General features: G+C 49.3%; 1 protein-coding gene across 4 annotated transcripts in view; it reads right to left on the bottom strand.

Annotated features, from left to right (window-relative positions):
- The window catches only part of GALNT14 (polypeptide N-acetylgalactosaminyltransferase 14), a 236,826-nt gene that overhangs the window by 49,442 nt on the left and 163,602 nt on the right, over positions 1 to 23,782 (bottom strand). For all 4 annotated transcript variants that reach the window (XR_002732623.1, XM_023217301.1, XM_023217302.1 and 1 more), the window contains exon 3: positions 6,006 to 6,104. Coding sequence is in view for 3 of the 4 variants with exons in the window: in XM_023217301.1 (XP_023073069.1) it covers positions 6,006 to 6,104 (99 nt within the window). In the remaining variant the exon portion in view is untranslated. The remainder of the gene's footprint in view (positions 1 to 6,005; positions 6,105 to 23,782) is intronic.

The following is a 23,782-nucleotide window of genomic DNA, read 5'->3' on the forward strand; positions in this document are numbered from 1 at the left end:
ATGATGGAAGGGGACTGTTCACCATGATCATCCCGAAGAAAACACATACAAACAACAACCAGCCCTCTAATCAGGGAGGGAGGCAGGAGACAGCGGAAAACTTGCTGGAAGAATAACCCCTAATGAGGTTTGATTACAGCTGTAGATTCTGCATTCGATTCTGCTAAATCCCTGCCAGCTCTTTGAAATTCAAGAGTTCTCTTCTGAGAACATCAAAAGGTAAATCGCGTGCGGCTCTGCACTGGTTGAACTGAGAGATGATTAGTGAATAAAAGATGTCCAGGGTTTAAAACAGAAAAGAAAAAAAAAAAAAAGAAATAGTCAGCAGTGAGTGCTAATTAGACCATTTCCTGGTAACACCTGGCTTGTTTTTGCTTCTCTAATCAGAACAGTTGGAGCGATGGTGGAGTCCCCTTAAACATGGCCTGTGGCTGGGAGGGCTTGAGGTGGGCATGTGCTCCGGGTGGTCAGAGGAGAAGGTCAAGTCCAGTCCAAGGGACCTGGCCTGGCCTAGGTGGTCCTCCAGGGCCCTCCCTCGTGCACACCCATTCTCATTCCCTCTACCCAGGGAGGGAATTGTTGCTCAGGTCTTCCCCACTTGCGATCACCACTGCCTCTACAGCAAAGCAAATTCATTCTTTCGCCCAGGCCCAGCACAGGATAGCTCTTCTCAGCCTCACTCCCACTCCAGCTGCCTTCCCCACACCCTTCCTTACTCTGCCTCAGCATGGGAATAAGTGCTCTCCTCACTCTGCCTGGAATTGTTCTAGAACAGTCTTCTACATGCAGCTCATCTCTCTGCCAGAGGGCAGGTACACAGGCGGCTTCTACACCTGCTGCGCCCTAACTATGGGCCCTCAAGGAGCCCCCAGAGTCTGCAGGGCAGCGTGGGCAGTGTGGGCTCAGAGGCCAGGTGGGCTGCACCACCCACTAACTGTGCAATCCTGAACCAGATAGATGCTGGTTCGCTCCCAGCCTTCATTTCCTCCTGTAATTACATTTTCCTTGTAAAAGGCGATATTAATACTTGACCTACTTCACAGGCTTTTGTGCGTGTGAAATGAGGAAATGTATTTGAAATTGCTTTGTGAACTCCACGGTGCTCTATGCAGGCAGGTTTTATCAAACGCTCCATAAATACCAGTAGAATGAAGACCCAAGCCCGGCTGATAGTTGAGTTTAGTCATTCTGGAGTGCGACTAACTTGGGTTCAAGTACTGTTTCTTTGTAGCCACCATTCACTAGCAGGGAGAGCTTCAGTAAGTACTGAACCTTCAGCACTATAATTTCCTCAGCTGTGTGAAAAGAGCTCACCACGCCTGGCACACAGCAGCTGCTCTCTGAATGGGGGTATTGATATTAATAATATTGAAACTAATAATAGCAATATGCATAACTTTCCCAAGTGGGATCCTGGAGCCAGCAGCATCACCGTCACCTAGATACTTGTTAGAAATGCAAATTCTTGGGCCCCACTCTAGGCTTACTGGGTTAGACTTTTTTGTTTTTTTGAAATGAAGTTTCACTGTTGTTGCCAAGACTGGAGTGCATGGCACAATCTCGGCTCACTGCACTCTCTGCCTCCCAGGTTCAAGTGATTCTCCTGCCTCAGCCTCCTGAGTAGGTTGGATTACAGGCACCTGCCACCACGCCCAGCTAATGTTTTGTATTTTTTTTAGTAGAGACGGGGTTTCACCATGTTGGCCAGGCTGGTCTTGACCTCCTGATGTCAGGTGATCTGCGCACCTCGGCCTCCCAAAGTGTTGAGATTACAGATGTGAGCCCCCAAGCCCGGCCTGGGTTAGACTTTCTATAGATGGGGCCCAAGAAACTGTGTTTTAATAAGCCCTCCAGGAGCTTCTGATGCCTGCTCAAGTTTGAGAGCCACTGCATTAGAACTTGGCTGTCTGCCAGGGCTGGAGGCTCACAATGTACACCTGTTGTCACCGCTCAGGCTCACTATATGCCAGGCACTGCTCCAAGTCCTTTCCCTATCTGAAATTATTTGACCTTCTCCACAATATTGTCAGGTAATTATTAGCAGTCTCTGTTTTGCAGAAAAGGAAACTGAGGCAGAAAGACTAACTTGCTTACTTATGGTCACACAGCTGTTAGGGGCAGAGCCATGAAAATCTGGCCCCAGAGTCCAAATTCTTAAATACCTTAGTCTGAGAAATGGCTCCCCTAGATCCAGGATATTATAAAAAAGCAACAGTGAGAAGATTCAACACATGCCTCGGAGCCCCGATGGGAGGGGTGGCGGTGAAGGATGCCCCAAGAGGAAGGGGACCGCGCTGAGTTTCCCATAAACATGAGGACTCACTGCAGCAGGAGTCAACATAAACCACTCTTCAGGGCTTGTTTTCTCTCTAAGTGAGAACGTCCCCTAATGCATCAAGGTCATGCTTCTCTACCCCCACCCCATCATCTGTGTACCCCATTGAGCCTCCACCTGGCTCTGAGTGCCCCACGTGAGCCTAGCTAGTCCCCAGCTAACTCAAGAGCTTAGGGGGCCACAGGGTCCGGGTAGGGGGTTGCAAAGAGCCTGACAACAAAGCCTATCCAGAATTCCAGAAAGTTAACAATGAAAGGTACCTTAGAGAAGATCCCTTTATTGAAGACCTCTGAGACAGGACATGCCCTTCAGTCAGTCCCCTCTCAGTGGCTAGTGATCCATTTGTGCAACAGGATAGGGAGTGAAAGGGAAGTATAGAATCTTAAGGCATGGAAGTTTCTAGAAGTAATCTCTCCTGCCTCCACCCCTAACATTCATTTCTGCCCTGCCTGCTTTTGATATAAGCTCCTGGTTGTCCACACATGGCTCTCAGGTCCCCGTTTTGCCGTCTGTGTGTGTCACGCCTGGGTCTGAGCTGGAGGCTGGCTGACAGCTGAAGTTCCTAGGAGGCAGGAAATGGGCTTTCTCAGCTAAGTCATCTGGCACGTCATGGGTGTCTTCTGAAAAGTACGGGGCTGATGGGCCCCGAGCACCCTCCCAGAGTGCAGGGCTCCAGGGCCTCGGGGCAGCCCTCCGTCAGGTGGGCATACAGAGGAGCTGGGCTGTACCTCCAGGAAAGCCAGGAAACCTGAGGCCTGATGCCTCTGCTCTCACTACATGCACCACCTGCCCCATAGGCTCAGGATGAGGCTCCAACTGGAGTGAGAGAAGGAAGGTGTTCTGCAGAACACAAGGCTCAGGACATATTTAACATAGTAATCTTATTGTTATTAAGTATCATTAATACCATATAGAGGTGGAGGAGTGGCAGGAAGAGGAGAAACATGTCTTCGAGTCTGAGCACAGCAGCTAACGTTACCCTCGAGGACATAAACACTGTTAGGGAGGCCTGGGGGGCCTAGAAGCCCCCATATTACATACACTGTAATGCCCCCAAATGTCTGAGACATTCCCAAGAGGAAAGTTTATTGTGGGAAATGTGATAGAACTAGAAACATGAAAGATATTTTTATCATCATTTTCTGCAGATGTAGTTAATAACATGCCCCAGGGTCACACGGCTAGGCAGTGGTAGGGTTTGGATTTGACTCCAGGTCTTCTGACTCCAAATGTGGCACCCTTTTAAGTATCCCATAGCCTCTTCTCTTCGATCAAGCACTTACTCCATGCCAGGCACAGTTCTCAGTCCTTCAGCCAAATTAACCAGTAGCAACCCTATTAACCCTATGCAGTTAAGTACGATTAGTATTCTCATTTCCTTGGTTAGGAAACTGAGCCACTGGGAGGTTAAGAGATGGATAAGATAAGCCCTTGCCCTAAAGGAGCTTACTGAAGGTTACATGCTGGAAAAATGCAGCAAGTACTGCAGTAGTGATATGCAGAGAAGGGCCCAGAGGAAGCCCCTGATTGGTTGCATGTATGTGACTGTGTCAGGGGATGGAGGTGCCTGGCATCAGAGAGCTTCTTGCAGGATGGGCAGGGAAGGGCCGGCCTGGAAAGCGAGGGGCCTCTCTCAGATGCTAACGCTGTTCTCATGGAAACATCTGGCAGGCATACCCAGTCATGACCAGTGGAGCAGCCACCATAGCGGTGGGGAAGGCAGAGGTTGCAGTTGGCCTGCTCCATGAACCCGCCCTGGTGCCCCAGCAGATCGCAGCGGCGGGGCTGTGGTCTGGCACTTCAGAACCAGCCACCTCAACTTCCCCGTGTGTCCTCTCAGCCTGGATGCCCCAGATGCTCCTCCCCTCACCACAGGAGACCCAGGAGAATTGGGCCTCCTCCATCCCAGTAGTCCCCACACTTAACCAGCCAGGCACTTTGTTATTGTTAATCTACCCTGAGACTCCCGGTGACAACTGACAGTGACTTGGCACATTTTCTTGTCAAGAGCTGTTGCCTTGTTGGGAAATCAAGTTTGAATCAAGTGGCTCTTGGGGTGATTGCAGAAGCCAGGATGGGCACGTGGCTGGAGGAAGAAGCCAGCCTGTCATTGCCAAGGATGTCTTAACAGCAGACAGGGCTGTCCCCTTGGATGGGTGGAAGCACTGGGCTAAAAACTGTGTGTCTGGGCAGGTCCCTCCCTATGTCTCTAAGGGGTTTGGTGACCGTGTACATGGACATTCATCATTCGTGACAGATGGAGCTGAAGATTTGGTGCCTTCCCTCAGGGTGACCCTACTGCAGGACTTACTTCCCAATCACCTAGAACTTTCCACTGCCCACAGCCATGCGGGGGTAGGGGAGACAGGAAAAGTGTGGCCTGCATGATGGAAACAGTAAGAGATTTTGCTGTTTGGTGCGCTCTCTGACCCATGTTTCATCATATTTCCTTCTTTGTGGCATCGGCACCAGCTGATGTGCTGCTCAGCAGGACAGGAAGGGTCTAATGAGCTGTGTGTCATGGGGACATGGAGGTACTACGGGTTCTTGTTCAGCTGTGGGACGTGGCTGTGGCAATCCTGGCCCCGAAGGATGCTGAATGCCACCACTGGGACTAGCCTCTCCCTACTCAGGCTGCCAAGAAGGAGGACTCTGAGATCAGAGTGCAAGGCCTGGAATCCTGCCTCACTGTCATTGGCTAGGTGACACGGGACCTTGATTTAGTATCTCCAATGTCAGTTTCCTCAGCTGTGAAGTGGGCATGGCAGTGGCCTCCTCACCTCTGCAGCTGAGGTGCACAGAATATGTGTGCACAGGACCTGGAGTGAGGGCGGCTGCTGTCATTGCCATCTGAGAGGTAGATGCTGCTGGTGGCCTGAGGGAGGGAGAGGAGGACAGATGACTTCCAGAGGGGAGGGTGGGCAGGGGGGAAGGTGGGTGAAACAGCCAGAGTCTTTGGAGAATCTGGGGGAGGAATTCCTGGGTAAGTCTTCTGGGTGCAGGTCTACATTCTGAGGGGAGTTCTGCTAGGGCCTGGCACCAGGACTTGGGCACATCAAAAACCCACACAGGCCAGAGGCCATCTGTAGCAGGATATACCTATTAGAGCAAGAACACAACCCAGAGGATGAGTGGACTGAAGCCCGAGGATAACAGGGATGGAACTGCAGGTAGATGGTCAGGAAGGCAAGCCTTAGTGATTGCTGCAGGCCATTCTGATTTGCATGGCCCCTGGCAAGTGTGTGGGAGGGCAGAGAGTCAGGGTGCTGGGTGCTGACCCCAGCCTGATGCTGGGGCTGGGGTGTGCACTCAGCCTCCCAGGGCCTCAGCCCGTTCCTCATTTGTGGAAGTCAGAGCCCATGCTCTAGAGGCAGCCTGGCAGAGTGGGGAGGCCGAGGGTTCTGAGGTTGCTTCTTCCACTTACTCTCTTTGACCTTCTGCACGTTACCTGACACCACAGGCCTCTGTCTTTCTATAAAATGAGATAATAACCTCCCTTACGGGAATGTGAAGAGTGACTGAGTGGACACATGTGACATATACAATAGTGCCTGGCATGTAGTTAGATGTGTCTGGTGTTCCTAGGACAGGGCCGCGCACCTGGGGAGTAGACACATGGTCACCAATTGCTGGCCCGGAGCTGGCCAATAGACGAGCAAGGATGCCTCACCTGCGGATGGTCCTGAGCAGCGTGGAGCGGGCCTCATTGTGGAAGGTGATGATGATGCTAGTGGGTGGAAGGTCCGTGCAATACACCAGCAGCGTGCATCTAGGGAAGGAAAGGCACAGGACAAGTGAGACCTTCAGGGACAAAGCAGATCTGCAGGGCTAGAACCGAAGGCATCTGGGTGGGCACCCCTATGCCAGATGCTTGATATCTAGAGGGGCTTCCCCAGCTGCAAAGCACGAGGTAAGACCCCATGGCTTCATCGGGCCCTAAGAGGGGCTGGGGAGCTCCAAGAATAACTAAATCTGAATTTTCTTCCACCTTGGGGGAACCTGGGCTTGGAGACAAACTGAGTTGATATACGGAAAAGAAGTGTGATGTTTCTTGCATGCCTGAGCTAGCGTACGGTGGCTCCTGGTAGCTGCATGAACACAACCCCAAGTCTTGGGTTCTGCTCCCCACTCTGTGCCCTTTCAGCCCACCTGCCCACGCCACTGGCCAGTGGGTGGATTCCAGTCGGCAGAGGTTTCACTGTGTTCTGGGTTAACAGCTTCAGGCTACCATGTGGTGCTGACGCCTGGCCCCTGCAACACACACCTAAATCTGGTGTGTAAAAGAGGCAGAGCCCCAAACCCTGGTATGAGTGATAAAACCCCATCTTGAAAAGGCATTCACTTCCATGTATCCAGGATTATTTCCTATGACAATTACATCTGGGGTAATTTCAATTTAATACCTCGCTGCAAGTGAAAATTGTAGCCTGCAGCTTGAAAATTACTATAATAATGAAAATAAACCCGCCAAGTGAGGCTGGTGGCACCAGGGGCTATCACTGGGTAAATGCTTCCTCCTGTTTCTTGCTATTTCAGGGGATGTTCCATTATTGCAGGGGGCTGGGGGATATTAAAAGAGGAAGTCAATAACAGACTTGAGGGAGTCAAGTATTTGCTTTTTTCATTTTCTATTTTTTTCCTGGACCTGGGGCTTTTAATGTAGGGTTCAGAGACCCAGGGATAGACTTCGAGGGACATGTGAGCCTCTGAAATCATTTGCAAACTGTGTGCACAAATGGCATTTTTTTTTCCTGGAAAGAGAGTTCATAGTTTTCACTAGTCTCAAGAAAGTCTGTGGCCTAAAACATTTAAGATACTTAGTCCTAGGCTAATGGTCCTGATGTCATGTTGGCCTCTCAGATAACTCTGATCAGTTTTTTTCTACAGGGGCATACACTGAAGGCTCATGGTGTTGGTCCAGAGAACTTATTTAGAAAAAGCCAGGTAGCTCTGTTCAGGACTCAAGCATGGGCTGGGTGTGCGTCATCCGGGAGGAGCCAAAAGTTAGGGAAGGAAGGCCCCAGGGGCAGAGATGGTGGAAAAGGTAAGTCTTGTCCTTCAAGCCTGTCCTCTCTGCCAGAGACAATTTCTCACCATGTCCTTTCTGCCCCACCTCCTGAATTCAACCCTCCTCTCATGCCCATGGTCTCTCAGATAGTCCTTTTTTCTCAGAGGGGCACTGCAGCAGCTTCCTGACCCGACTTTCTGTCTTCAGCCTCTGCCCCTGCCAGTCATGTCCTGTCCACCACATAGCTCTGCCAGAGCTTCCGCTGGTTTGAATCTCTCCAGCAGTTCCTGATGTATGAAGTCCAAACTCCCTATCACAGCCTTCTAGACCCTTCAAAATCACAGTCTTGTATGCTGCTGTGACTCTCCGCCATGGCTCATGCTACTACCTCTGCATGGAGCAATGTCCTTTTTCCTTCCTCTACCTGAGGACTCTTACTCAACCTTCAAGACCCAGAGCAAATGTCCCCTCTGCTGTGAAGGTGTCCCATACCCCCCCAAATAGGTAAGGACCTGTCCTTTGTGTTGCCATCATTCTGTACATAACTCTTTTCTAGCAGTTCTTGTGATGAGACTCTCCTCAATTTGACTGTGAGTTCCTCCAGAGAAGGCCATTGGCCTTGTCCATCTTTACATCACTAGAACAGGATTTAAGTACACCAGTTGTCCATTGATGGAGAAAGGGAGAAAGTAAGTCAGGAATTGCGCTCCTAGGTCAGCTGAAGATAGCCTTTTCCAGCTTCCTGAGGTGTGACAGCCAGCCCACTGGATGGCTGCCACTGATCTTCACCAACTGGGTTTTATGTCCTTGTATAGCCCCTGCCTCAATGAAGCAGGGCAGCTCATATGACCCATAGAATATGGTAGAAGTGACAGTGTGTGACTCCCAAGGTTAAATCACAAAAACATTGCAGGTTCTGCCTTGGCCACTTGGAGGGAAGCCAGCTGCCATGCTGTGGGGACACTCGAGCGCCCTGTCTATGGAGAGATGTCCAGGTGGAGAGGAACTGTTGCCACCTGCTGAAGGCTGGCACCAACTTGCCAGCCATATGAATGAGCCACCTTGGAAGTGGGTCTGCAGCTCCAATCAAGCCTTCAGATGACAGTGGCTACGGCAGACTTCCAACTGCAGTTCAATGAGACTCCAAGCCAGAACCACCCAGTCAAGATGCTCTGAATTCCTGACCCACGGACACTGTGAAGATAATCAATGATTCTTGTTGTTTTACATCACAAAGTTTAATCAGGAGTGATTTGTTGTACATTAGATAACCAGTACAAAAAGGGAAGGAGAATGCGTTGAAACAGCTCCCAGTGAGAAGAGACCTTGGCCTTGCTTATATTTGGACACAGACCTGACTCACCTAGGAGTGGAGGAGAGGGAGGGCATTGCTCGTAGGTGGTTGAGGCAGAACCAGGATTGAGGGAGACCTGGAGGGAGTCTTAGTTGGCAGGTGGCAGGTCTGTGAGAGCATGGAGGGGCTTGGAGAGGCCCAGGCAGAGGGGAGGGAGCCAGCATGGTCAGCCCCAATGTCAGGGAGGAGGTCATGTCTCTCTAACAGAAGACAAGTCACAGAGCTCAGTAGAGCCTCCTGGTCTCTCCATAAGAGACAGCGGAGGAAAAAGAGCCCAAGCAGAGCGACTCAGTAGGCTGCCACCATCAGGACAGGGTGTGTCCAATGGCCAGGCATGAAGCTGCTCCAGGCTGCTGTGGTCCTTGCCGTGGGGGAAGATGCTCTGAAACCCCTCATGGGGTTAGGACGAAGGCACTGCCTTGGGGATGCTTCCTCTTCCACATGCTGGGAGGCAGGGGGACTCCACACCCCAGCTTTTGCGGTGCAAGTTACTCAGGGGCAAGTTGGGGAGGGAGGGTGGTACTGAGCGTTATCTCCTTAGAGAGCTTTTGGGGACGGGGCCATCTGTCCTGCCTTGGAGGACCGGCTGAGGAGGCAGGTATATTGACCACAGTGACACAGATGCATGCACACACACAGCTATGCAGAGGCATAACTCTGCCTGGGGTGGCAAAGATGGCTTCGTGGAGGAGGAGGTGCTGGATCTCATGGGGGTGAAGTAGGGAGGGGCAGACAGAAATGGGGCACAGAATCCCAGTTATGGGCACAGATCTAGACCTGGAGACCATGTGAGGGAGTTCCCAGAATCCTGGGTTGGGGGATCAGGATACCACTGGCCAGCTGTGGGACCGTGAGCCAATCACCCACCTCTCCAGCTTCCCATCTGCTCCTCTGTAACACGGAACGGGCCCAAGGCTCTCCCGCTAAACGCTCTCACAGCATCCGCTGTCAGAAGCTCTGACCGTAGTCAACATTCAATGCGCATGGTTAATTTGAATGGAATGTCACAAATGCCATTTTGTAACTGAGGCTCAATTGTCAATGGGCATCCGATGTTACTTTCCCAAGCCTCAGTTTCTTCATCTGGAAAATGGAGATAACAATTCTGGAAGATTTTTTTCTCTTAGACTGTTAGGTGATTACAGATGCTTGACAAATAGTAACTATTATTATTTTTAGCATCAGCCCAAATCTGCAGATGGCTCTGCCTGCTGGGTGGAGCCAGACCTCACAGGGGCTGGAAAGGCATCTTTGGTGAGGGGTTCCGTCATGTCCCTCAAGCAGGTAAGCGGCACTGAGAAGCAAGAGGAGGAGGAGAGATCAAAGAATGCAGTGTCAATGTGAGTGAAAAGAACCTGGGCTCTGATGCCTGGATTTGAGTCTGGACATGTCGAGAACTGGCTGTGTGCCCTTGGACACGTCATTTACCCTCTCTGAGCTTCAAGACTGCTCCCTGTAAAATGAGGATAAGTACACATTTTGTTGTGAAGACTGAAGACGATGCATGTGAGCACCTGGTGTTTAAAGGTGCTGAGGAAATAGTAGCTAAAATTGCTATCATCACGCCCAGAGAGTGGCTGAGCCGGCCTGCATGCCAGGTTCAGTTCATTGACTAGAATCACAAGCTCATGGTTTAGAAAAGGAAAGGACCATGGAGACGACACAGCTTAACCTCCTAAACTGGGTTCACCTTACTGACACAGCAGGCGTGGGTTGGAGCCTGAGCCATTGTCCTCCTGGTCTCTGAGACCCCGAGCCTCTGTCCCTGCAGAGTAAAGAACAGAGCTATACCCTACGAGCTCCTCCAGCATGCACAAGCCCAGGGGGAGCAGGTAGTGCGGTGCCATCCCATACCTCACAGGCTCGAAAAGCTTCACAGGACCCCCCTCCTGCCCGTGCTCACAGCGCAGGAGCCCCTTGCCTCGGGTGACCCTCACAACCGCGCCCACTCCACAGATGAGCCGAACTAAGGCTCAGAATCGCGCTCAAGGTGGCACACCTGGTGAGTAACTGGGGTGAGGGAAATCCACGTCTTACGACTCCTAATCTGGTGCTCCTCCCTACAGTCTCCCTGTGAACTCGCCGGGGCTAAAGGCATCTGCCTTGGAGCCCTACACATGAGTCATCTGCGGTCCAAGGACCAAGGGATGAGCATGGGGATGGGCAGCAACAAGGTTGAGAGTCCGAGAAAAAAATCCGGAAAGCCGGACATGGTGAGGAGAGTTGGCCCAGAGAGCAGGGTTTCTGTGGGAGAGATCTAAAAGATTAATCAAACAGTGAGATCTATTAGGGGCATGAGGGAATGGAAAACCCTGCCAACACCGAGCTCTGGCGCCGGCAGACAGACGAGAAAGTATGTTGATAATTTATTAAAGACGCGGTGTTTTACTGGAAGAAGAGCCAGTGAGCAGGAAAGACTGGGGGTGGGGTGGGGGACACCGTAGAGTCTCCATGAGCCAGGAGGAGACTCTGGTCTCAGCTTCACCTCCTGGGGAAACAGACTCCCAGGGTCTCTAGACCTGATGGCCACAGCAGCACATGATGAAGGCATGCTTCTCTGAGCTGATCGCTGACATGCCGTTTCTTTCTCTTCTATTTTTAATGAATGACCCAGTGAAGACTCTCTATTTCCCCCAACTTAAACTGGGGCTCCAAGGGCTTCCTGGACTGCCAACCTCTGGAGCATTCAGTGCCACTTACTGTCCGAAAATGCTTCCAGGGAGGTGCTCTGAGATGTTAACCCCAGGGTCTAGGGAAGAGTGGCCCCTCTTGCCTCTGCACAGTCACTGCCTCCTGCTCACCCCACAACACCCTCCACCCTGCACCTGAATATGTGACAAGTTGGCATGTCAGAAACATGCTCAGTGATGGTCGCTGTCAGTCATCACAGTCATGTCATGATGCGTGTGATGCCTTTTATTTTATCCCACAGGCTCGTTACATCCTGGCAGCAGCCTATAACGGAGAGCATGATGATGATCATCGTCACGCCCACCTCATCAATGAACAGTCAGGGCTCCCAGTGCTTCCGTGGCTTGCCTGCCGGGGCCAGGACCCAGGCCCTGGGACACCCAGACACATGATCTTCCTCCTGTGGCATGCTGCCTTGATGGGAGAAAAGACTTGGTCATAAATCAGAAACATTCAGGATTTTGTTCTCCAGCATGAAACCAGGAGGGAGTGATGGAGAGGCAGATCCACTAACTCTGAAGCAGAGTGGAGAGCATAATTATTATTACTGAAATGTCGGTGCCAAAGAGAAGCTGCTCTGGCTTCTCTGGAATTGACAACAGCTCCGAATCTTAAAGGTGGGCTCTGGCATCCCAGACGGGAGTCTGAAGACAGCTAGAGAATGGGAAAAGGTCAGGCAACTACACAGCACAATGGAACAGAAATCAAACAGGCCTGGCGCGAGACACACTGGGACTGAACCTTCGCTGCTTGGAGTTCCCAGTTTACGGTGATGACGGTATCCACCTCCTGGAAAGCTGTTAAACTACTGCTCATTGAACCCTTCCCAACAGGCACCGTACAGAGCACCTCACATATTTACTGCTCACAGTAACTCCATGAGGCTGCTACTGGTTTACAGATTCACTAATGAGGAAACTGAGGCACAGAAAGGCTAAGGAACTCACTCTGACTAGTGAAGGGAATTTGAACCAGGCCTGCTGGACTCCAGTGTCCTTGTCACATGTTGTAGTACCTCTGTACCAGGACTGTTCCAGCTGTAACCCAGGTCTATTCTGTGGCCTTGTACACTGTGTATACTCACATGCCCACTCTTGAATGACCACCCGAAGAGGCAGTTTCTACTGAGCTCTGGAAACCAGCAGGTGCAGCGACCTGTCCAGGAGGGAGGGACTGGCTGCTGCTCCTCGGTAACAGGAAGATGGGAAACCGCTGGCTGGGCTGCCACAGGCACATCCTAGACAGGGGCTTCCACTGCAGTCTGACCAGGTGGGTGAAGATGTGACCTCAGCAAGGCCCTGGGTGAGGTGGTTCATGAACATCTATTACTAAACAAAAAGCTATGTTGATCTAACTAGCAATGAGGATTTCCTCCCAAGTCCTGTACTTCCAGCACACATTGCAGAGGTCAGACCCAGACAGAGAAAATGAATGGGTCATTTTCATCATGTTCCATTTCCCTAATTTCCAGGGCCAGAAAGGTGAAGAGTGACACAAGCATAAGACATAAAGTGGGAATGGGACCAACTTCCTGGGAGAGAGCTCTCTGTCCCCAAGGAGGTGACAATCTATGGATCCCAGTTGCAGGTGGCGTGGGCACATCTTTCCCTCCCCCACATCTCTCTGTCATTCCATCACCAGTGCTAGCACAGATGGCTTCATAGACAATGGTTCATCCCTTCCTTTCCTCACCACCAGCCCCAACGCAGAGCCAATGTGTGTGAAGAAGAAAGACTGAGAGGAGAAAAGCTCTTGGCCAATGACCTTTCCAGAATGTCAGTTCTCTCAGGACTCAGGGCAGTGATCTTGCTACTGGCTTTTAGAATCACAGATTTCATTTTTAGATCTGAGAACATCTAACACCTCCCCAGCTCAGATCTATGTAAGGAAGCCTGCTCTCAGCTATGAGGAAAAATATAAAATGCCGAATCTGTGGCTGGCCCCTTGGTTCAAACTGAACTCTTTAGAAGAGAAAAATGCAAGCAGTATAAAAAGTATGACAACTGTAAAATAAAAAATTCCTTTTAATCACATTTCATGGGCAACACTGATACACTGTAAGGCATGAAATTTTTATTTCATGTCAATTTTGCCAGGATTTCACATGCAGATTAATTTGTTCATTCACGTAAACATATACTGCTCTTACTTCTTGCCTCAATAGCCACCCTCAGTTTAGTTACAGAAATCCTGTGTTTCAGAAAAGACACTAAACATAACAGTGAGATTTGCTATTCCATTATATCACCACCTTTGAATTGCTGAATGTGTTATTAATTCCAGTGGTCTAGGAAGGGAATAAGTGGGTCAGAACAGAGAAGTGAACTGCTTAGGAACTTGGTTGGGTGCTCTGGTGGGCAGCTTTCAAAGAGTTCCCAGTGTCTACCTCCTTTAACCTCTAACCCTAACCCTGATGAGCATCTTCTCTTGACCCCATGAGATGACCTTGTCATCCCTCTGCTTCCCACACCTCAGCCAAGCCTGCTGACCCTCCTGAGTTCCACAGCTCACTATGCACTATGTGCCAAAACCAAGAGATATCCTCTAATCCTGCCTCTTTCTGCCCCAGACCCAATGTAATCAAATGTAGTCTTGGGCATTTGTCTTATTTATCTCTCCATCTGGCTGTTTCTCTCCATTTCCATTCTGTCTTTTCTGGATTACTGCAGCAACTTCCTCTCTGGCTGTATCCCTTTTCAATCTACCCTGCATGCTGCAGCTAGAATGATCTTTCCAGAACTGCATCTTTAACATCTTTCAATGCTGCCCAACTGCTCACAAAATCAAATCGGGACTCTTAATCGTGGCTCACCATCCTTAGTGGCCTGGCACCACTTCTGATTCCTGCCCTCTGCACTCTCAAAGTTCTAGCCACATTCCACTTCACTTGCTCTTTATCACCTCTGGAACTTTGCAGGTGCTGTCTCTCTCCCATATATCTGAAATGCACTCTCCTCGCTTCCAAGGCCTGGCTATTTTTTCCTCTTCTAATCTTGGCTTGGAAGTTACTTCCCCTGGGAAGCATTTCAATCTCCCAAGGCTTTTCCAACGTGCCTCTCTAGGACCCTGTGTTCACCCCATTGCTGTAATTTATTACCAAGCACTGTGAAATTACTTTTCTGTCTCCTCTACTGACTGTTGCTACAGTGAAGGCAAGGACTTATTTGTAGTCATAACCTCAGTACCCAGGATGGTGACTAAACATACTAGACATACGATAAATGTCTGAAGAATGAGTGGAGGGATAAGTGAAGGTGGGAGGCGGGTTAGGCTGACATGGGGTCAAAGCCAGAGAGGAAAATGTCCTTTGCCAAGCTATGGGTGACACCCTCACAAGGAGCTCCAGAGCAGTAAAAGCTAAGCAAAGGCCAAGGTCAGTGATACAGCAAAGAGAGACCAAAGAAGTTGCCCAAACTGAAGAAGAGTCTGGAAGCTGAAGTATGGAGCCATGAGTCGGGGAGGGGACTGGCGATAAGAAGCCTTGGGCTAAGGGTGTCCTGGGGAATATCAGGTGGCATCTGGTGTCTGTGGAGAGGTCTTAGGTTTTGTCTGTCAGGCTGGAAATACTCAACTGTGTTTAAAAGGCTGGGATATCCTTGTTTACCAAAGTTCCAAGAATGATGAACAATGCCAATGATGAAGCAAGAGGGGAAAGACTGAAGCCTTCAACAGAATGGCCCAGACACCCTCTTCTCCTAGACATACATTATCCAGTAGGGCAGCCACGAGCCACACGCAGTTACTGAACACTGGAAATGTGTCGGGTCTGAATGGAGATATACTGTAAATGTAAAATATGCCCAAGATTTCAAGCACTTAGTATGAAAAAAAGTGAAATATTTTACTTATATTTTTTACACTGATGACATGTCAAAATGTTAGTATCCAGATAGGAAAAAATCAAATATATTACTAAAATTAATTTCACTTCTTTTACCTTTTTAAATGTGACTACTATAAAAATTTAAATATGTGGCTCACATATATTTCTATTGGACATCATTGGCCTAAGTTGTCCCTGAACTTTAATTGGTATATAATACAAATTAAAATTTCAACGTTAGTGGCAGATAATTGTTTCTAGGTCTTGGTTTTCTGGTATGAGTAAAGTAAAATAAAAACATTATAGAGACAATAATTAGGTTCATGACATTTTACTTTGTGGGAAAGTGTATATTTTTAAAATCCCATCATTTACCATCACCGTCATTTCAAAAAGAAACAGTATTTAAACACCTGAAAAGGCCACAATCTCAAAATAATTAATAGCTCTTTCAATTGTAAATGTAGCTTTAAGAAAATCTCTCTCCTGTCTCCTCTCTTCCCCAATTCCATAGATCACACCTGCATTCATTTACCAACTGGCATCTGAAAGAACTGTTTAAGGGTTTGTTCCACTGAATTATGACAAGCCTTTGACCACCCTCAGCAAAAAACATAATTACTGAACACAGAAGGCTGGACATTTCCCACTCTTTGTTCTGGAACCAGCAGATCTATCTTAGTTCTCAGTGCTGCTCAGGATAGTAAGCTGACAGGGTTTTTCAATCTCTGGCCCCAATCTACCTCATCAAGCAGTTCAGCTGCCTGTGCTGACTCATGCAATCCGGGCTCAGAAGAACCACCTGACTTAAAGAATGTAGACTCCTCTGGCTGCATTTAGAGACCTCCTAGAAATGACCATTACTCCAATGCACCAGGATCCTTCTGTTTTTCCAAACAACTAATCCTGATCTTTTACATTGCCTAGCCCCTTCCGAGTGAGCGGAACCCTGAGGTTTGGTGGAAACCCTGAGGCAAGCGGCAGCTTCTGCTCTCCAGGAAGATCAGCAGATCTCTGGAGGCTGCAAAGAGGTTTCTCTTGGAACACTGCTAGGACCTGTGTTAGCTGGTACCAAGTACCACCCAGATAGCAGCTGTGTGTATGTGCATGTCTGTGTGTGTGTGTGCAAAAAAGAATCTTCTCAAAAGGCAAATGCAGAGCCTAGCTGGGACAGAAAGTGCGGAGTTGGGCCAAGACTTATTTTTGAAACGTTTCCTAAAAAAGATACCTTGGTGTCTCGGACCAGAGCTCCTTCATGTCTTATTTTAGCCCTGCTCAAATCCCATCATACAACAGTAATAATAGATGACACAACTGAATCCTCACTCTGTCTCAGGTATTCTTTCCAGAGCTTTCAGCCTGCACGGTAACTCCCCGAGGTGGGTGCTACAATTCTTCCTCTCATTGTGGTGGAGAGGGCAAGTCACAGTCAGTGAGTGGTGGGGCCTCAACATAAACCCAGATGGTCTGGCTCCCCAGTCGGTGCCCTCACGAGCTCTACGAGAATGCCCTTTGAAGATTATCCAGACTCACTGCCTCTGAAACCTTTATTCCAATTGGCTTTTTTTTTTCCTTTTTTTTTTGAGACAGGGTCTCACTCTGTTGCCCAGGCTGGAGTGCAGTGGCACCATCTCAGCTCACTGCAACCTCTGCCTCCCGCGTTCAAGCGATTCTCATGCCTCAGCCTCCAGAGTAGTTGGGACTACAGGCATGTGCCACTATGCCCAGCTAAGTTTTTCGTATTTTTAGTAGAGACAGCATTTCACCATGTTGGCCAGGCTGGTCTCAAACTCCTGACCTCAGGTGATCCGCCCACCTCGGCCTCCCAGAGGGCTGGAGTTACAGGTGTGAGCCACCATACCCAGCCCTTCTTTTATCTTGAATGCTGCATGCTGGAAGATTCTGGAAAGATGGAAAATCATGGGTCTGCGTCATCCCTCACTTGCTAAAGCATAGTATCTCCCCTTGATATTCCTAGAGCTATTTCTTGATATTTCTCAGACTTTCCACCTAAAGGGTCAGAGACGCATCATTCCCTTCTTTCACCTGAAAGGGGAACGGTCCTCCAATTGCTGGAAAGAGCTGTAAAGAGCAAAGGTAAGGCCCGCAGCCAAGGAACTCCAGGAATATGCCAGACTCAGCACCCTGAGCTCAGGAATGGTCTGTTTGAGGGCCAAAGGTCCTATGTCTCTTCCCCAGGGAACTCACATCCGTGTGCCATTCTGGTCTGAAGCAGGGAGGGAAAAAGCAAAGGCTTCCCATACCTTCCTGCACCTTCCTACAGTCAATCCACCCCTGAGCCAATCCTGCAGTCAACTCTGCCTCTTTTTTATATCCCCAAGCCTGATCTACACCCCTCGTTTGTCCTCCTGCAACAGCTGCCTGACTATTCTTCCCACCTGTGGAATAATCACTTCCAACCACTCCTCCCACCCTCTCCACAGCCCTTCTCTCTTCCATCTTCCTAACACACTGCTCTCCTGTAGGAGCCTCCCCCAACCTTCAGAGCCACCTGGGGTTAAACCTTCACCAGCATCCCAAGTCCTCCACCCTCGTGTTAGCTCTTCAGTACCCTGTCCCCATGTTCCCTTGCAGGAGCCTCCTGGCCCTGCTAAACCAGCCCAGTCACTGCCCTTGACTGTACCTGAGTCACAACCTCCACAAACCTCCCTAGATTCTGTTACCTTCCCTCCTCCAGCTGCCCAAACTGTCACTGTTCTGCAGTTTCGCTGAAATCACTTCCTCCACCACACTCCACGTGGCCTCCTGGTATGACTGTTCCCCTTTCTAAATCACTGTACCATCTTCCTAGGTAACTGCTGCCTTCTTGCAGGCAGGGGCCACTTTTCTACTTCTTTAAATTCCTATGGACAAGTTATTCAAGCTACTGGAGTCAGTTTCTTCATCTCTAAAACCACGGTCATAGCAAAGTTGTGAGGCTGAACCGAGAGAACATATATATGGTGCCTCCCACACATCAGGGGAATGGTATCATCAATAAGTGTGTGCCAATTGTGGCACTGGATTTATGTGTGAACATGGAGAATTCTTTGTTGAGCGAGGATGGTTTTAAATTTCCTGTGGTTTGATTTTCTCCTTCTGTTCTGAGGATTCACTCGCTTACCTGCACCTGCACTCCCAATCCCTGATATTCTCAGTAGCTTGAGAAGGAATCGCGAGGTGCTCGTTGGGCCCCTATTCACTCAGCTGATACTGATGGACAGTGTGAGTGCCAGGCACCATGCTAGGCTCGGGAGATGCAAAGATAAGTCAACATCCCTGCCCTAGTTGCTCAGGGGCTTGGAAGGGAGATAGGCAGTAAGCTGATGTCTGCAACGCACAGCAACGGGTGCTGCTCAGGGTGAACATGGAGGACAGAGGGGCTGCCAAACTCAGTCCGAGGGGCAAGCGGTCTTCCCAAAGAGGAGACCCTCCACACAGATTCCCAAAACACAAAAGGGCATCCTGAACAGAGAAAGTAGCAATGATGAGGAGCCCTGAATCCTCACAGCACAGTCGGCACAGGCCATGGCCTGATGGGGGTGGCCTTGACTTCAGGGTGGGGGTAGAGACAGGCGCTGTGTGCCCACAGCATGTGAAGAGTTTCAGGTGAGGAGTGATCCTTCTGCATTTAGAAAGCCAGAGCCAATGAGGAGGGCAGCTGGGGCCTATCACAGTTACCCAGGTGAGAGGGCGCAGTGGCTGAGTTTGGCAGCAAGATATCTTAGGGAGCAAGAGATATATCAGAGGAGACCACAAAATGGGGGTGGGGGGAGAGCAGGATGATGCCACAGATCAGGGCTTGGGTGAAAGTCTGAAGGGTGGTGGCACCCGGCCTGAGATGAAGCAGACGGGAGCAAACAGAGGGTGCTTGCTATCTTGAGAGACAGGGCAGGCAGGTAGGTGTGGGACAAGGAGTACATGATGCAACCTTATGAGGAATCGAGGAGGAGAGATAGGGAGGCAGAAGAGACTCAACCACCAGGCCTGCTCTAGCCAGCCCACAGTTATCATGAGGGTCAGACAAGTCAGGAGGGGAGAGCAGTTTGGATAATACAATAAAGTTTCCATGGAGATCAGGGGTTCCTCTTGTTGCCTCAGGGACAGTAAAGATAAGCTCAAGGACATTTACTGATCTTGCCCCTTGCTAGCCCAGTGGGACCCTCACTGCTCTGTGATCCACAGGGTCCCCAGCTGAGTCCTACTTCCATCACATCCTACGGTCTCCGCTTACTTTGCCAGCTGCCTAGGGCCTCATGTGGCCCTCAGCGCTCCATCCCGCGTCTACCACCCTCGGCTCAGAGGTCTCCCTTCCACAGCAGCCCCCACCCAGCTGTCATCTCTCCTGCTCTTTTCATCTCTTGTCAAACACATTTTGCAGTTGCTGACCCCTGGCTCTAAATCACTCCCTCTGGTGGCTTCCATCCCCAGTATCTTGCAAGCACAAATTTTACCAGACGTGGCATTGCAGTCGCCTCCTTGCTCATTTTGCTTTCCAGTTTTTAAAGTAAGTCTGACATTCAGGCAAGTGGGACATTCAGGCAAGTGGGACGTTCAGGCAAGAGCCAAGGCTGAGGCCCAGAGCTCTCCAAGGACTTCCCTGCCTACATGCCCTGCACACAGCCCACCTTGTTCTCAGCTCCACTGTGATTCACGTGAGATACAGCACCCCGACTTAGAGCTGGGGAGCAGGGTGCAGAGCCAGGAGCTCTCCACATTCATCCACGTCTCCCATTTCTCCACCCCTGGACCTGTTACCTGTCTGCCCTGCCTCCCAGACCTGTTTTGGCTTACAGCTGCAGAGCAGCGGGAAAGATGATAAAGCCAGAACTATTGCTGGCCCTGATGCCCCCTCTTGCCTGGGTGACTGCGGCAGGCCCCAGCTGCCCTCCTGATGCCAGTACTAACTTGACTACTCAGGGCCACAGCTAGCAAACAGTCACCAAGTGCTTACTAGAGGTTAAAGATGAGGCTCAGCATTTGACATCAATCATTTTACCTCACCCTGAGGACCACTATTATTCCCATTTTACAGATGAAGAAATGGAGTCTCTAGGAGTTTGAGTAACTCACCCATGGTCCAGCTAGTAAATGACAGAGATGTTGTATGTCAAAGCTCACAGCGCTAGGAGACCTAGCCCAGGAACTTAGTCAACCAGTTATGTTGCCTGGGTCTCAGCTTCCTTCTCTGTGAAATGGCAATGACCTCTTCACCCAAAGGGCTACTGAGGACATAAGAAAGAGATGAGAAAGTACTTCGTGAAGTCCTATAGAAATACAAGGCATGGGCCGGGCACGGTGGCTCAAGCCTGTATTTCCAGCACTTTGGGAAGCTGAGGCGGGCGGATCACCTGAGGTCAGGAGTTTGAGACCAGCCTGGCCAACATGGTGACACCCCATCTCTACTCAAAACACAAAAATTAGCTGGGCTTGGTGACAGGTGTCTAAAATCCCAGGTACTCAGGAGGCTGAGGCAGGAAAACTGCTTGAACCTGGCGGGGAGAAGGTTGCAGTGAGCTAAGATCAGGCCACTTCACTCCAGGCTGGGAGAAAGAAATACAGGGCATGAAGAGTCTTACTCTAAGGGCTTACTGCATGGTTCATCCTCTCCTGTAGGAATTGCCCCAGGACCTTGGGCCCAACACAGAGCCTCCTTGAAATTTCCTCAAGCCAATCCTACCAGCCCTGTTTCTTCCTGGCAGTAGAGGCACATGTATTATATCATAAGAGCCAGTGGTTCTTTGAAGCACTTGGGGGCAAATGGTAATGGAACTTGACAGTGATCCAGGTTTTAAAGAGAAGACATCTGTGTGTTCCAGCTCCTTATTCTAGACTGAAAATGTGGGCAGGTCACCAATGTTTGCAGTCAAGCTGCCTTCGACATGATGTGCCAACTCCAGGAGCAAGCAGCTCTGCTATTGCTGTGTTTAATAGGTCTGGGGCTTTCAGATAAGTGAGAAGACATGTCAAACCAGCCTACATGTGCACCTCAGGCTGGGAGAGGTCTGGTGACCTGCACTGCGTGGAAGGCATGAGAGGGTGGAGAAGGCCCGCATGAAGAAATGGACAAGGTGGCAATAAAAAGGGCTCTGATGCTCTGTGGGGCCCTGGAGTCCTGTTAGGAAGTGAAGTATGCGAGGGGAAAGAGTGATCCAGGGCAGGGGGAGGGGCGGCACTGCCGAGCAGGAGGGCTTCATGTTTCTGGAAATAGCGTCCAACTTACTTAGATCCTAAGCCAGTTCCTGCATGCTCTTACCGGCAGAAGTCTTTTCAAACCAGCAGACAGAGCTGGAAATGACCTTAATAAGCATCTCCGGCTTACTTCTCCCATCTTACATGGGAGGAAACAGACACTCAGGGAGCTGAAGGCACTGTTGGGCAGTATCTTAGAAAGGGTATGCATCCTCTCAGGCTCAGGACAGTTATTTTTTCCCCTTACTTTATCACGCTGCCTCAAAATACTGGACAAAATGGCAAAAAATAACCAGAAGAAAGGCAGGTTACTGAGGGGGGACTGAGAACCAGGCCCTCTGTGCTTGGTTCTTGAGCAAAAGGCATAGACAGATGCAGAGAGAAGGGGCACAATGCTTGCTCGGGCATGCAAATGGTTCAGAAACTTAGGAAAATGTGTGCCACTTCATTGATCAGCAGGGAGAGGCAAATTTAAACCACAATAAGATACCACTACTCAGCCTCCTGGCAGGCAAAAATGAAAGAGACAGACGATAGCAAGTGATTGATAATGAGGACTTGGAGCAACAGGGACTCTGCTATAAGCACTTCATTAAATATTTAATGATATCTACAAAAGCTTCTAGGGGTACAGCCTACAGAAACACATATGCCCATTCACCAAAAGACAAGTAGAAGCTTAATCATAGGAGCTCTAGCCATAAAAGCCAAGCTAGAAAAACCCCAAACGAGCATTGATAGTTGAGTAGATATAGAAATTGTAATATGTTCATATAAAGGAATACTACACAGCAATGAGAATGAACAAACTGTGTCTTGCAAAATGTGGCTGAGTTTCATGCACGGAACTTTGAGGGAAGCCAGGTACACCAAAGTACATACTGTGTAATCCCATTTACATAAAGTTCAAAACCAAGCATTAATCTTGTAGGTTAATTAATCATTAATCTACAGCTTTTGAAGACAAGGTAGCCATGAAGGATTCTGATGGGGCACGGGCAAAAGAGTGGCTCCTGGCAAACTGAGAATATTCTTTAACCTGATGTAGACACTTGATGCAGGAAATAGGTGTGTTCTCTTTGGAAAAATTCTTCAAGATGTGCCTGCAGGAGGTGTGTACTTTTCCATATGTATGTTATATTTCAATAAAAGATTTCCTTGAGAAAAGATGAAGAGAGTTTCTGGTGTTGGGGCAGATTTTGCTTGTGCTGGAAGATTTCAAAAGCCACTGAACTGGAACACGGAAAGCTCATGAAATAGACAAAAGCTGCAGCCAAACTCAACAGCATTGTCTTTTCCACTCCTCCTGTGTTCCCCATAACACGGAGGAGAGCACCCCCGGAATGCAGAATGCAAATCCAGGGGATCTTCTTCGCCCCTCTTCCTCTGTACTTTAAAGACAGATAATTCAGAGGAGAGAGAACTGATACTACATTGCCCTTGGTGTTACTGAAACCCTGAGTTCATGGGCCAGGGCTTATTTTCAAGGCTAACTTAAGGGGTCATGCCTCCTGTGGAAAGTGATCTATAAGGTGGGGAGGTACTAGTGGCCTGGGGAGGGTAGTAGGGTAGCTCCCACTTGTCCACCTGGGGGATTTATTCACTGGGGGCATTCAAGTTCCATGAGGGCAAACTTTCAGTCTGGCTTTTTGTTGTTGTTGTTGTTGTTTTTAACTGATCTATACCTAATAGTCTTAGACTCAATAACTTGTAGAATGAATTATTCCTCGCAGATATTTAATCCAAATCAGTTTTCCATCCTGGGCATTGAAAATATCTCTACATCTCTTTCCACATCTCTTTTCCCTGCCTCGTTCCCCAGGTAATGTGAAATGTAGGAGGCAAACTTAGGGAGGGAGAAGGGAAATCTGTCTCCAGAACAAAGACCACTTGGTACCTTTCAAAGCCACACAAGGTTCTTCTTGGGTTACCTGCCCACAGGCATTTGGCCCAGATAGCAGAACACCAGATGACACTATTGATTGAATTAGATGGCTGAAATGTATTATTTTAGTACCTCCGGGCAAAGCTAAAATATAATAATCAAGCTATCTTAATTGGGAAACCCAGAATCCTCATCTATCACCTCTTCTCTTTGCCCTAAATCACAAGTCAAACACACACACACACACACACACACACACACACACACACACTTTCTCTCTCAGTGAACTTTAGACATAATAATAAGTTCTATGTTTGTGACAAAATAAAATAAAATATATGGACCTACAATCTGAAAAATTGATTTTGCACTTCAGCCAAGCACGGACTAGCTGTGTGACCCTGGACAAGCCCCCTAACCTCTCTGAGCCCAGATCCCCTGACCTAGGTGTGCGGTTAATCTGCTAGTCTTGCTGTTCTGCTCAAGTCTGTGCA

The sequence above is a fragment of the Piliocolobus tephrosceles genome, chromosome 15 (genome assembly GCF_002776525.5).
Source record: "Piliocolobus tephrosceles isolate RC106 chromosome 15, ASM277652v3, whole genome shotgun sequence".
In the NCBI taxonomy this organism is placed as follows: Eukaryota; Metazoa; Chordata; class Mammalia; order Primates; family Cercopithecidae; genus Piliocolobus; species Piliocolobus tephrosceles.